Source organism: Pinus tabuliformis, chromosome 7 (assembly GCF_031772625.1).
Source record: "Pinus tabuliformis cultivar Carrire ecotype Pingquan chromosome 7, CPIR1, whole genome shotgun sequence".
Taxonomy (NCBI): Eukaryota; Viridiplantae; Streptophyta; class Pinopsida; order Pinales; family Pinaceae; genus Pinus; species Pinus tabuliformis.
In genome coordinates, this window is record NC_142293.1 from 710,249,678 (window position 1) to 710,265,309 (window position 15,632).

At 34.8% G+C, this 15,632-nt stretch overlaps 1 protein-coding gene across 1 annotated transcript; it reads left to right on the top strand.

Annotated features, from left to right (window-relative positions):
- Window positions 1-5,571: 5,571 nt before the first annotated feature.
- Window positions 5,572-10,128, top strand: LOC149249482 (uncharacterized). Its single transcript, XM_089458708.1, has 3 exons — window positions 5,572-6,962; window positions 8,821-9,378; window positions 9,493-10,128. The coding sequence occupies exons 1-3, from the start codon at window positions 6,120-6,122 to the stop codon at window positions 9,589-9,591; spliced, it is 1,500 nt and encodes a 499-aa protein (XP_089314834.1). The 5' UTR covers window positions 5,572-6,119; the 3' UTR covers window positions 9,592-10,128.
- Window positions 10,129-15,632: the final 5,504 nt, after the last annotated feature.

The window sequence follows — 15,632 nt, forward strand, 5'->3', positions numbered from 1 at the left end:
CGTGCTCCAGTAATCTTACATGAAGAGTCGACCATGCTCTAATTGCCCGGAGGCAGACACCCTGCTCACATGTGTTGTTGATAAATACCTAGGGCACAAAGGAAAATTCTCCAGTTGTATGATTCGAGCGATGAATTGGGAGAGTGCAAAGGATAGTGGTACTCAGTATTCGAACACCCTCCCAAGGTCAAGGCAATGGGTGTGCAAAGCAACAATTGTATGGGATAGCCCGAGGTAGCGCAAGATTGAGGCTAGGGACTATCCATTGGATCTTGGCACGAGCGATAATGTTGAGTTTCTCTGTCTTCCCACCTAGAACCTCTGCTCGAGGGATGAAGAGTTAGTGTCGGTGACGGAGGAGGCGCCTAGTCCTTGAGGTAAGCTAGTTTTTACCCCCTGCAATTTGCATTTCAAGTGTTGGAGTGCCCAACTATGCAATTGGGTTTGTCTCAAGCTATGGGATTGTTGGGGTGCTACTCCTTTTGGCACTCAAAGAGAGGGGACAGTCCATAATCGCACTGCACCCCTTGGTAATCACAAAGGCAAGCCTAAGAGCATGGTGTCAGACCGGTGGTGGGAATTCTTTGTGTCCAGGGGTTGGGGTGTTTTTATCGGCCAGTTTTGGGTGTGGAGGAAAGCCCCATGCTTAGGCGTGCCCTGGGACTGCAATCTTGTGTCATCCACCAGGATTCTTGTGTTTGGTTGTATTGCATGGTGTTATATATCTCAGTGGTGGTTTTTCTGCAGGTTTGATTATTGGGTCATACATGGTTCTTGTGGTTCCTATTTTCCAGCCTCTCCCTTCCTCTAGCAGCCTTGGCTTGACATCATGCCACGTCGAAAGGGACACCCTCGTTGGGGGGGAGGAAATCATCGCTATGTTGAGTGGTCAAACCCAGGCAATCAGTCACCCACTGACACATTTGACAACCATGAAACAAAGGAGGCAACTACTATCTCTCTAACATGTTCCCTGTGCCATGTGATTGCTCCAGCCACCCTCGAGTCCATTGCGGCCCAGTTGCGCAACGTCCAAGTGAACATGGACATTTTGAGGGAGCATAGATATGAGGATCATAACAAGTTGGTAGCCTACATCAACAACATCTAGTATAGTCATAACGAAATTATGGAATAGTGGACAGACTTTGACACCAGCATCGACGCACCAACCACCTCCGCAGCTTGGAAGCGAGGGTGGAGCATATTGATTTTCACATGCATGAACATGTGGGCTACTTTGTTGCTCCTCCTGTCATTCCTCCCAACCCACCTCCTTAATATGTTGCCTCCTATTCAGGGTTCTCTTTTGTTTTGTCTATGTATGCCAAGGCTAATAGGCCTATTGGAAATAAAGAATGTCATCGTTTGTCTATGTTTTCCTCTAGGTCCCAATCTCAACAAGTCTGGTCGGAATGAGGGAAAAGGGCCTATTGAGATGAATTTTGTACTCGACATCTTTTTGATAATCTAATGAAAGCATCTTGATTGACAAAAAAAAATCATGATGGAAATTATTAAATGTAATGTAATGTAATTATATGAAGTTACAAAGTTGTATTTAAAACTAAAAGTTTATTTATTTTATATATTTCCATTAAGATATACATGGCAAATTTTATGTGGCATTTTGTTTTGGATAGCTTAATTTATACTCAAATTATTGTTAATTTTCAAAATCTACGTCACATTACTATTTTTTTTTACTTGTTAAGGCAATAAAACTATAGTGATATGGGACTACTTATTTCACTTGTCTTGGAACATAGAAATAATATATTAAAAAATATGATATGGGAACAATTCTCTCTTATCTTCAAACATAAAAATAATATGTTCAAAAAATTCTATTAGGCCTTTTACATTCTTAAGGTATGATAGACCATATTAATTTTAATAGAAATTAATCAATATCATAATCATGTAATTAATGCATTAATTAATAAACTAAATAATTTTTAAAATAATAACATTATTAAAATATATTTTAAAATTTAAATAATTAAATAAATATTTTTATCTAATCATATTACTAAAATTATATTTAAAAAAAATTTATATATATATATATATATATAATATTTTAGTGATTTGAAAAATATTAATAATAATTTAATTTAGAATTATCACTACATGACATTTTGATGAATCTAACAAAAATTGTATTTAGAAATGACACATACTTAATTGGAGAAGCTTCTATTTATATGGTTAGACTTAGAAATGTAATTGCTCGAGATATCATACTACTATCTTTTGTGAAAAATAATTAATACTACACGACATATAACTAGACTTAGTAAATCAATTACTTCTGGTATGAGATATTTTTAATTTATTTTAGCGATTTGTAAAATATTAATAATAATTTAATTTAAATTTAATTTTATAAATAATAAAAACTATTTAAAATCGAATTATATACAGCTAGTATGTCTTAAAATTTCTTATGCTTAACTAAAAGCTCCTCTTTCTAGGACATAAGGATTCTTTATTCCTTCAACAAAATAAAAATAATATAAAATTTTGATTTTTCATAATATATATATTTTTCTTTTCCATTTTTTCTTATATAATTAGTTAGTTTCATGTCAATTCTCAATTTATCGAAAGATTAAATTTCTCAAAACGCAGATCTCTTTTTAAATATAAAATTTGATTAAAAATTTACACCTCAAAAAATTTGATCCCTCTTAACACACTATAAATGTAAAGATAATATGAATTTCTGATAATTATATATATATATATATATATATATATATATATGTATATATATATATATATATATATATACTTCCTACCTTATTCTATTGATTAAAGCTAGTCATTCCCCCATTGAAAACATGATTATGTTTAGGTATGTGATGTACAAGAAGAAGTTGTATAACATGGAAGCCAAGAGGTTCCCCAAAAATGTTTCTAAATCTAGTCAAAAGCCCCACCTCCAGCTCAAGTGAGGCTAGCATAAATATGCACAATCATGACTCAAACATTAGGGGATAAAGGAGGAGATCATCTTGAAAAATAAGGATAATATTAAAACGTTGTTACTTCCAAATTTAAGGGTAAGTTGTGAGATGGTAAGGAGTTAGAAGGAAAATGAAGCTAAGGTATTATAAGGAGGTGATCAACGCCACTCTTGATAACCAAAATTATCTTTTTGTCTTGACCAATGCTAAGAAGAAGATGAACATTGCAAAGAGAACTAATTATCATGAGCTTCAAAGTGAAATCGGGTGTTGGTCTATTCCCAAAACACCTTGGGACAAAAGAATTTGCGCCCTTTACGATACTAGGAGAGTTGAAGATGAAAAGCACTTTCTCTTGGATTGCCCAACCCTTACTCACATATATTCTCCTTTTCAAAACATTTTCCACACTACCAACCTTCTTGACTTGTTAAGTCAACAAAACTAGAGTGATCTTAGAACATTTCTCTCCCTTTCTTTACTCATAGAAATAAAATTTTAAAGAGTCGTAATTAATCACTAACTTTCTTGGGGTCTGATAAACCATATTGGTCTTAGTGGACGTTAACCATCATCATCATCATCATATATATTATATAATTTTTAGTTTTATTAAAATTCTTATGATACACTATATACATATATGCATCATCGTCATCATATATATTATATAATTTTTAGTTTTATTAAAATCCTTATGATACACTATGTACATATATGCATGGCATTTTCCTTTCTCATATTTTATAATTTTATAGTTTTATTTTTAATGTGATATGCATAATTTATATGTATATATAGAGATTATTGTAAGTATTTTCTTCTGTGTGGTTCACAAACCTCAGAGATCGGTGACTGCTACATCTACAAAATATTTGTACCAAGCAAATCCACCCGAAGGGATCACTTTTTGCAGGCTCAACCACAAAGCCTAACCCCGAGAGTGTCGAAAGAAATAAACCTATGACCTCTAAGTAACAAAGGTGCTTTAACAACAAGGACTCAACCAATTGAGCTAACCCTCGGAGCTGAGATTATTGGAAGTATCATATAGTTATAACTAAATTGAAACATAACCCCCTCCTAGTAGCTTACTTGGAAATATAAAACATTGTGAGATTGAGACCCCATATTCAAACCTTGGGTTGCTTATCCATGGGCCAGGTGTTGGGTGATGGCTTGGTCCACTTAGGGATACTTGATGTCATGTGACTAGTGGTCAGTCGCTGATTCTCTTAATAAAAAATAAAAATTAAATTAAATTTAAACATGAAGCTTTGAAATATTATAATAACTAAAATAAATCAAAATTGCAATATCAAAAATTGAATTGAGTGGACTTATTATTTTTATTTGTTATTAGTTTTTTAATTGAGCCAACCATTATATTTTATTATTATTTTTTGTATGTAATGCTTCACTACATCTCTTCCATTCATTCAATCTCTGTGAAATTTGAACTTTATCACTTAATCCATATACAACTTGAGTGAGCCTAATAGTTAAAAACATGTGTTTCCTCTTAAAAGATTACAGGTTCAAAACCAAAAGAAGATAAAATATGTATGCAGATTTAATAGTCATCCCTTATCCCACAAACAAAAAAAATTATATACCAATTTAATATCTAACTTAATAGTAACCTTAAAATTGAATAATAATAAAAATATTATTGTCAAACAAATATTTTTTTTAATTTAATTTAATTTTAAAACTAATACCTTATTAAAGGTATTAATCTAATAGTACAGTGCAATGTCTCATCCATATTTGGCTATCTCCCCATATTGAACTATCTCACCCATTTTACCCATATTAAGTTATAAAGAGTCTCTCAACACCATTATTATACATGTAATAACATTTTTATAATTTTTTAAAATGTGTAATTAATTTTTTCATTATTATTATATACATTAGTTTATTCACCAACATAAAGGATATCACCATTATGTTTCTGGTTCGGAGTTCGATTTCCTTTCACATAATTAAACAGGTTAAAGATCGATCCAGAATTATGTGACAGCCCTGAAAATCTACCCTTTGAAGAGCTCCCATCAATCATTTGCTTTAAGGCATAGAATCAGCTTACATTGTAAGTCATTAATTTGAAAACTATTTAAAAAAAATAACACACTGCAGATAGAAAGTATTTCTTTTGAAAATATTCCATTCTGAGCAGAATCAGGATAGAAGTTATGTTGGTTTGTGAAGACCTAACTCACTCACGTCACAAGCGAATCTCAACGCCTTTCTCCAACCTTTCTGAGAACTTTCTCAACAACACAGATGAAAAGGTGAAACATTTTGCCTTCTCCATCTAGATTCTCCAACCAAACCATATCTATACATATGACGGCATTACTCATCATCGCTCGCTTCTGGGACGTATTTCCTTACCTAGTTCCGTTGACTCACTCTGCTCACAATATTAAATCAAATAATTCATGAATTGCACGATAAGCCAACCTAGACTTCGATTGGCTAGCCTAGTCCCGGGCGTGAAACATGAAAGAAACTTCCATCTAAGGGCCCAAAAGAAGATCTGGTCAATTTCTAAATTTAAATTCCATGAGTAATCCATTGTTCAAGGAAACTCAAAGTTTGACGGCCTTGAATTGGTCACCAGAGTTTATCAATACGTGGCCTATGACCGTGGCATATGGTTTAGACAAACAGAAATAATTTAAATATGCTCTGAATCTCTATATTCTAGAGATTCTGCCCAAATAAATTTGTTCAAAACCCAATAACTATTAAAAGAAGTTGGTCAATTTCAAGCGAAATTCAGTCCATTTCTGCAGAGAGAGCCTTGATATCAGTTCAATTATTGCCTGCAAAATTCTCCTCATATATTGCAGTGAAATATCTATCTACACGATTAATTTGCAGGCAAAAAAAGACCAACATACAGGAAACAAGCAGCAGAGAAGCCAAGTGGACCAAAATTTTGGATTTCTCCATTTGGCCTGTTGCTATTAGTGGGAAAGGCAAGTTAAAAATAATAATAATGGTTATACTTGTGAAAAGCACGCGTCTGTTCTGTAGTCCAACCACAGATTCTCAACCAATGGGGACATATGTCATGGGCTAAACACAAGGAAAACGCAATTATTTGTCAATTGGGATCAGTAATTAAAATTGTGGATGGATTCTGTGAAATTGGCTATGCAATTGAAGGCTGTCAGGAGGCTGCTGAAGAAGAAGAAGTGGTTTGGAAATGCGGTATTGGGTGCTCTGGGGTATTTGGTCCTCTTGGCAGCGCTTCTGGCTTTGGTTTTCCCAATTTATACCTACAGGCATCATTGCAGACGACCAAGACTTGAAGGAGATGCCGAGCCATCGAACTTTCCTTGGAATCCCTTGGACACCCAAAAACAAAACGGAAGTTTTCCACTCCAAAACATTTCTAAGACGTCTCTGAGACTTAGAAACATTGTTTTTGCAATACAGAGCTCATCCAAACTATGGCCACAGAGGAAGGAGTATTTGAAACTCTGGTTCAAACCTGGTCTAATGAGAGGATTTGCTTGGGTCGAGGAAATTGTTCTATATGATGCAGAGGACGAGCAGTCTCTTCCTCCCGTGATGGTTTCTGATGAATCCGAGCCTTCGGGTATTCGACTTTCCATGATTTTACTCAACACCTTCAGGCAACGCCCTCGGGATGCACAGTGGTTTGTATTGTGTGAGGATGACACCATGTTTTCCACAGAGAATTTGATGAGTGTTTTGGCCAAGTATGATCCCGCAGAGTTGGTTTATATTGGAGCAAAGTCTGAGAGTCATCTTGAGAATCATGATAATACACATAGCATGGCTTTTACTGGGGCAGGCATCGCTATCAGTTATGGTCTTGCACAAGCCCTGTCCACTATGCTTGAAGCCTGCCTCGAGAGATATCCTGAGCTCGTTCGCGGTGACCACAGGTTGCAGGCTTGTATTACAGAGCTGGGCGTTCCACTTACTCAAGAGCCAGGCTTCCATCAGGTGAATTTTCGCTGTCTATCTCCTCTAGATGTTATCACTATTAAAGAATGATTGTTTTAGAGAATGAAACAGCGCTTTGACTTCCAAAAACATAGCTGATATGGTCCTTTGTCTCCTAAAGTAGTCAGTGATATCCTGCAATTTAGATAAGTGCCAAATGATCAGAATTAGTTCAAGGAACCAACAACCATATTGGTTGGGCCTGCCTTCTCTTCAGAGCATGCAGAGGTTACTAAGTAGTGGTTTACCATTCACGCCTCCCTCCCCTATCTCTATCTCTATTCAAAATTAAAAAGATATTTTCCCTTATAGGGCTCTAAAGGGTTGTTTGTCACTGTTGATCAAATTTTAATTGATGAAAAATTTCTGCATTTTAAAAATTTTCTTAAAACATCTGGCTATGATGACCATAAAACCATAAAATTGGTTATGGTAATTTAATATATTGGAAATATTTAGCATCCATTATTTGGACTCTAGACAGTCTTTGCAAGATGACCTTAATTGCAGTAGAGCAGGATAATTCCAACGGAAAGGGGCATGGAACTGATGACCATATAGCTCTTCCTCGGTTGAGTTTTGTTTTATCCTAATTCTGTAAGAATTGGGACATCATTTCCTTAGTTTCATGTTGTTACACCTCTCTCTATGTAGTTGTTTTCCATCACGAATTTTCAAGAACCACGGCACTATGACCGATGTGCACTCCGTTCTGTAAAGAATTTTCATCCCTTAGTCTGGTTATGTCATGTTGCAGGACTCTTAAAAGAAAAAAGGCCCAGCTACAGGGCTGGTAAAGAACGTAATCCTCCTTTCTACTGAGCATTTGCATCCATCAGCTGGGTTGAGTGTAAAGCCCAGAGGAATTGATTTTATGCTTTGCTACCCAAAGCAGGTTAGGCTGCCCTTGTGTAATCGTTTTTAATGCTAAAGGCCTCACAGAGGATCAATGAAAAATATTGACAACTTGCTTTGCCCTTAAGTGCTCAATTATGAATATTTGGATGCATCTACAATACTATGGGAATGTTTGAAGATGCAGGGATATATGTACCTAGGGATTAAAATTGAGGCATTTTCATTGCACAAGATCCTACATAGTTTCTCTTTAGAGAACGATCTTTTGTGAGCCTTTGATGATGAATTTTAGCTATCACCAACCAAAAGTAATGATCATTTTTCAGTTACCGTCAACCAGAAACAATATCATATTTTTCCTATAATCCAGAATTTTTCAATTTTAGAATTGAGCAGTCTAATAATGTTTCAAATGAACAAAAATAAGCTACTTATCAATGTTTTATGAATTTACTTCATGTCGATTTTTATGGTGAATTTCAACTTGAAATAACACCAATTTGTATATATTTTTTTTTACCTTTCTTTGGAACTAGCATGACATCTCAGAAATAAAAAAATGTTAGCTAAAGCTGAATATGAGCTACTTACAATATCTTCGTAATTTTTATTTTATAATTTTCCAATTCTAGATCTGAGCACTATATTAATGTTTCCAAAAAAATAAGATATGCTACTTATCAATGCTTTGTGTCTTTCATTCATGTAGAAAATTTTGGTGAATTTCAACTTGAAATAAATAGATTTTGTCTAAATTGGGTTGAATATTTTTTTTTAGAGTTGGCATAAAATTCAGACAAGTTATGAAATGTTAGCAAAATCCTAATAAGAGCTACTTCAACTATTCTTTGTCACACTTTTTGTTTGTTCTTTTACTTTTTATTTTTAACTGAGTCCTAAAAGTAGATCAGTGCAATATGTTTTTGGTTGACTGAGTTGTTTTTTATCTAAAGCAATTCCCTGTTTCGAGAAATATTAACTGGTATTTTCACATGTGCAGTTTGACATCCGAGGAAATGCACTTGGCCTCCTGTCAGCACACCCATTGGCACCATTTGTCTCTATGCATCATGTAGATGTCCTTGATCCTCTATTTCCTGGCCACAAAACTCTTGATAGTCTCCGTTACTTCATGTCAGCCATGGAGATCGAACCTGCCAGTTTTTTACAGCAAGCTATCTGTTATAACCTCACAGCGAAATTATCTTTCTCCATTTCTCTTGGCTATGTTGTTCAGGTCTTTCCAAGCATACTATTTCCCAGGGAGCTCCAAGACCCTCAGGTTACATTCCGTGCATTAAATTGGGGTGACCATGTGGGAGAATTTGCTATGGATTCAAGACCGGCCATAAGACCAATATGTGACAAGCCCATTCTCTTCTACTGGAAAGCGAGTCATTTTGAAGAAGAAAGCAATAGGATTTTGAGCATATATGATAGATACCAGATGTTGGATAAAGAAAAGGAAAAGGGTCATTGCCGTTCACAAAATTTATCTCAAAAGGAAGTTCAGCAAATTCATGTTGTGCATAAACCTTTTGAACGCCATTGGCATTTAGTATGTCATCTATGCATTTTTTCTCAGAATTATAAATAATATATGATGATTTTATTGATATCCTCCATTTGAATTTCTACTAAGCATCAGAGGATGTTATCTTGTTTTGTGCAGGTTCCTAGAAGACAGTGTTGTAAATTGGGAGTTGTGAAAAATGGGATCCTGCCTATTGCTTTGGATCCTTGCAAACAAGGACAGAGAATTTTAAGCTAATTTAAGGGTTCAACAACGATGGGATTACTAATAACGACATAATCAAGTGGTGATAAAAAAGATTCATCTGTTTGTACCCACCTCAGACTATGATGAAGATTGAAAATTCTTTCAGAACTATCCATATGAGTATTTGTTTTTGGTCAACACATTTTGTATTGAGTTCAATTTGCATGCACCTGCATTACCACTCCCATGGAGTTGAGGAGTGAACTATTTTTCATGGCTATGCAGAGGAACAGCTGTGGATCAGTACACTCTGAGAGTTTGAGGTTGTAATTCCAACTTAAAGCAGGAACCCACAATTTTTTTATCCAAGCAGAGACTTGGCAATCACAGAATAAGCCCGCATACCTTTGCCGGACAGTTTTAGAACTTCTCATGTATCTATGAGTAGTCTTTTACATTGAATTATGTGTGTATTGATATTTCAACCCCATGTAATATATTATCCAAAGGTATTTTTATTGCCTCCATATTGTTGTAAACGGTTCCAACTGTATTGTTTTATTTTAATAAACCATCTGCCCAACCACATATACATAAATTTATAGTTGTACAGAGGGTACCTCCACGAGATTCACATTCTCCCTTCTTCACCCTTTTGAAATATTTACTGATGATAGTCATGAAAATATGTTAGTAAGGTGTTTTGACAAATAAGACCAATTTAGAAATTTTTTCCTCTACGAGTCTGGTCAAAGCTGGTTCATTTTAACATAAGAGGATTTTCTCCTTTTGCTATGGGCTTCAATGTTGGTCGTTGTGATGCATAAATCTGGGAAATCATAACATATGATGGAGTGCAGAAGAGTAATGAAAATGTTATTTGAAAAAGAATGCACAGGAAGAGCTTTGGTGGGCATCTGGCTACCATACATCCCGAAATAAGTAAAGTCCTACCTCAGAAACCAGTCAACGAACTTGGGGTCACCCCTGGGGCAGTGTCCACCACCTGTCTAAAGGTGGGATGCTGCTTACACTATACGGCCACCTGAACCAACTTAACAGCCCCCTTGCAGGTAGTGTGATAGCCATTTCTTGTGAGGAATTGAACCCTGGTGAGCGCTAAAGTGTCCCACTTCCACTGATTGGGCTCACCTATCCCACCTATCCTGGCCCACCAATTAACTTAATTATATATTTAATCCAGATCTGGAATACTGGAGAAATCAGTAGTAATTGAGGACTGTATGGAATCCTTCGGATTGTCCTTCTGTTCCTGCTTTTTTAACTTGATGTTGAAAGGAATTTTGTTATCCTTCAATTGGAACTTTCTTGTGTATGTTTGAGACTGAAAAGAATATAATGGAAGCCTGAAGCTATTTCATGTGACGATGTGGAATAAGTTTGAATCATTTTACAATTTCATCATATTTCTTAGAAATGATGTCGAATTTTGTAACTTATCTTCTTGGCTGGAAATTCAAGATCTCTCACTTAATCTTTGGAAGTTCTTGACAACTGATGGCAAAACCTTGACCATTGGTCAGGATTTTGACAAACCAAGGTTGAAATTCAGATCTCCTGCTTCAACCTTGGAAATTCATCTCATCTATTGTAGATTCAATGGAAGCTTGTTGGAAGGCAATAAACAGCATCGTTCATAGGGATATTAGGTGCTTGTGTGGAGTGATTGATTTGTTAAATTTATTGATGAAGATATTGATATAAAAGATTGGTGAAGAAATTGAGCTGTTAGAAATTCTTATTATGGTAGGCCTAATACCACATTTCACTCTGAATAACAAGGCTACAAATTAGAAGACTACCCTAAGGTGAACTAGCCAAAAACATAAGGCTGGACTAAGGTGGTGAATAACATATATGTGGCTTCATCGTCAAAAACCCCTTGTAATTCCCAGACGGAAGCAAAAAGAAAAATCCCAACATAGTCGATCCAAGCCAGATTGGCTCATCCTTGTCTGAAACAAGATGTGCAAGTCAAAGAATATTTCTAAGGAAGACCTCGAAATGCATCTTTTGAAGTACATACTCCTCATATGAGACCGCTAAATCCCAGGGAGACAAGTCATTTTGGGAGATTTTTGGAATAAGAGGATGAAATTGTTGGATCCTCCAAGGCTCAATTAGTTTACCATGTTGAGAGCAAAAGGAATATCAATTAATTGTTCCCTGTTTAAATGATTAGTTTTATGTCATGGAATGTTGATGGGTGTTTTAGATCCCTGCAAAAAACCACAGTTAGAAAAATAAAAAGAATATGGAAAGAGTTGACAACTTGTGCCCGGAAGAAATTAAAAAGGCTTCATGCTACCGAACCCCCACAGGAAATTTGGCCTATACCATTTTTTTAACCTCTTCAAACAAGAAAGGAAAAGGTGGGACCTCAACCCTTGGAGCATCCAAGACCACATAGTTGATTGGTTATAGAACCATACATCATCTATTAAATGTTACAGGTCATCTTTTGCCTTGACAGACAAATGCTATGGATGGATAACATTTATGCTTCGAACATTGACACAATGAACAAATATGTACTATAAGGAAAAAGAGTTGTCAAAGCTACACTGGCATATTTGTGGAGATTTCAATATGATTATGTAACTCAAAAGGCAAAGCTTCTCCCTATGAGATTGCGTATTGAAGAAAAAGCGACTTGGTATCATTTGAAGGTCAAACTAGAGCTATATCATCCCAATTACAGATAAAGAATTAACGGAATCAGCAACAGTCTACCTGGACTAATTTATGATAAAATGACGAAATAGTATCGAAGAGACTCCGGCTATTCTATTGAGCCAAAGGTTTTGTATTCTTTCAATCATTCCAGTTTAAGCCTACTAGAGGTGGTAGTGCAGGCCATATTATTGGATGTTTCCCGATCTTATTTGAAATAGTTTGCATATACAAACTTCTAAACTTCCCTAAGATTTCCTTCAAGTTAAATGCTTCTCATTTCAAATCTCGAGCATATCTAAAAAGCATCCAGAGAGTTTGGGATATTATTCCAAGGAAACAAGGAGGGATAGGCTGGATCAATTGATGGGATGAAACAATTGCTCTCACCTCTTTTCAAAGAAGTTTTGGGTGAAAATTTCAAGTCCTAGGTGACTAATGATCCTATGATCTCACTCAAACAAGTAGATTGCTGAATGCGGCAATCATACAATAGCTAGGAAATCAAAAAGCAGAAGCATAAAAATTAATTCCATGCATTCAAACAAGAAAGGAAAAGGTGGGACCTCAACCCTTGGAGCATCCAAGACCACATAGTTGATTGGTTATAGAACCATACATCATCTATTAAATGTTACAGGTCATCTTTTGCCTTGACAGACAAATGCTATGGATGGATAACATTTATGCTTCGAACATTGACACAATGAACAAATATGTACTATACGGAAAAAGAGTTGTCAAAGCTACACTGGCGTATTTGTGGAGATTTCAATATGATTGTGTAGCCCAAAAGGCAAAGCTTCTCCCTGAGATTGCGTATTGAAGAAAAAGGGATTTGGTATCATTTGAAGGTCGAACTAGAGCTATATCATCCCAATTACAGATAAAGAATTAACGGAATCAGCAACAGTCTACCTGGACTAATTTATGATAAAATGACGAAATAGTATCGAAGAGACTCCGGCTATTCTATTGAGCCAAAGGTTTTGTATTCTTTCAATAATTCCAGTTTAAGCCTACTAGAGGTGGTAGTGCAGGCCATATTATTGGATGTTTCCCAATCTTATTTGAAATAGTTTGCATATACAGACTTCTAAACTTCCCTAAGATTTCCTTCAAGTTAAATGCTTCTCATTTCAAATCTCGAGCATATCTAAAAAGCATCCAGAGAGTTTGGAATATTATTCCAAGGAAACAAGGAGGGATAGGCTGGATCAACTGATGGGATGAAACAATTGCTCTCACCTCTTTTCAAAGAAGTTTTGGGTGAAAATTTCAAGTCCTAGGTGACTAATGTTCCCATGATCTCACTCAAACAAGTAGATTGCTGAATGCGTCAATCATACAATAGCTATGAAATCAAAAAGCAGAAGCATAAAAATTAATTCCATGCATACACATGTAGTTGCGTTGCTCCTGCGAATCAGCTTTTTGTTCCTCCGAAAACATTCACAAGGAAACTGCACAGATACCATAAAGCACCTTGAGCTTTTACAGCTTTCTTGGGAGGTACAATTACAGAAACAACAATCTCTGCTATACAGACTGTATGGCGGCTGTACAGCCCTGCTATATGAATTCTGAACAGCATTGTCCTTATGATTGCATGAGACTACTCCAGAGTTCGTACATTTGTATGAAACTATGAGCTGTCCAAAAACAACTATTTCCTAGTTAGCTGCAGTCTCTCTCTCTCTATTAGCCACTCAACCTACTCAACTACTCATGTGGGTTGGAAGCCTGTACCTTGCCCTGTCTTTATACTTCTAGCAGAGAATCTATTTTTAATTGGAAATTTAAAAAAAATTAAATCCCGAATCGATTCTCTATTTAAATATTTTTAAATTCAGTAATTGTTCTTTCTGTTTTTAAGTTAAATTAAAAGATTAATGTTTAATGTGTATAAGTTTTTAAAATTAAATTAAAAGTTTAATTTTTATAAAAAGTTAAATTAAAAGATTAATGTTTAATGTGTATAAGTTTTTAAAATTAAATTAAAAGTTTAATTTTTATTATTTATAAGTCTCTTTAAAATTTTAATTTTAGGACCTTTTACCCTGCCATATTATATCTTTAATATTTTCCTCTCCTATAGCTCGATTGATTCCTTCCTCCCCTTTGATTTCTGTTTCCTTTTTTAAAGAAATTTGACTCATTTTTAATAATTTTTATAATTAATTTAAAAAAAAATCATAATGCCTAATTTCCTCCCCATTTTATTTATTCTCCTTGCGGCACCCGTCCACATCATCTCAAAGTTTTTATGAATTTCGATTTTCTATTTAAATTCACTTTTATTTTCTAATTCTTTTTTTTAAATTACACTAAAAGTTTAATTTTTAATTTGTAGAAGTTTTTTTTTAATTAAAATAAAAGTTTAATTTTTAATATTTATAAGACTCTTTAAAATCTTAATTTTAGGATATTTTACCCTGCCCTATCACATCTTTAATGTCATAACACTCGACAGATTCCTTCCAACCCACCCTTTGATTTTGTTTCTTTTTTTCAAGAAAATGAACTCATGTTCAATAATTTTTATAATTAATTCATTTTTTTCAAAACAGCTAATTTCCTCCCCATTTTATTTATTAACCTCGTGGCATCGATTCACATCATCTCAAAACTTTTATGTCCCTAATGATGGGTGGAGTGTCCACTCAAAACATTGGACAAACTAAATTCACAAACACAGTTCTTTTCCAAAAATTTTAAAATTCATCTTACAATATCAATAACAATGAAAATTTGTATAAGATTTATTGATTTATAAGATTTATCCTAGTCTAAGTCATGCATGAGATATAGTATTAGACTCAACTACTAAATATAAGACTTTCACGTTTTTACTAAAGTGAATAACAAAATAGAATTACTTTCCCAAAAATAGAATTACTTTTTGAATAACTACTACTTGCATATTCACTGTGAGCACGTATGGAAGTTCTTGTCCCAACTATAATTGTCAACACTCCCTCTTAGCGAGGCAGGAATTCTACACCAATCCAAGTTTGTCACTAAATCCCTCAAACTTCTCTTTTGTCAGGGGCTTGGTCAAAATATCAACTTCCTAATAACCCATGGGAATATGTTGGAGCTTCATTGCTCCCTTCTAAACCCTATCTTATATGAAATGATATCTAATCTCTATATGTCTAGAGCTATCATGAAACACTGGATTCTCAAAGAGTTTGATACAACTATAATTATCATAATAAATGGCTATAGGCTCCAACTCATGATCAAACAATCTTACAAGTAAGTTGCAAAGCAAATGGACTTACAACTAGCGGTAACAGTTGCAATGCATTCTACCTCTACTAAGATAAGTGCCAAGAAAATCTATTTCTTGCTCCACCACAATAACATTATTGATCCCACACTAAAGTATCACT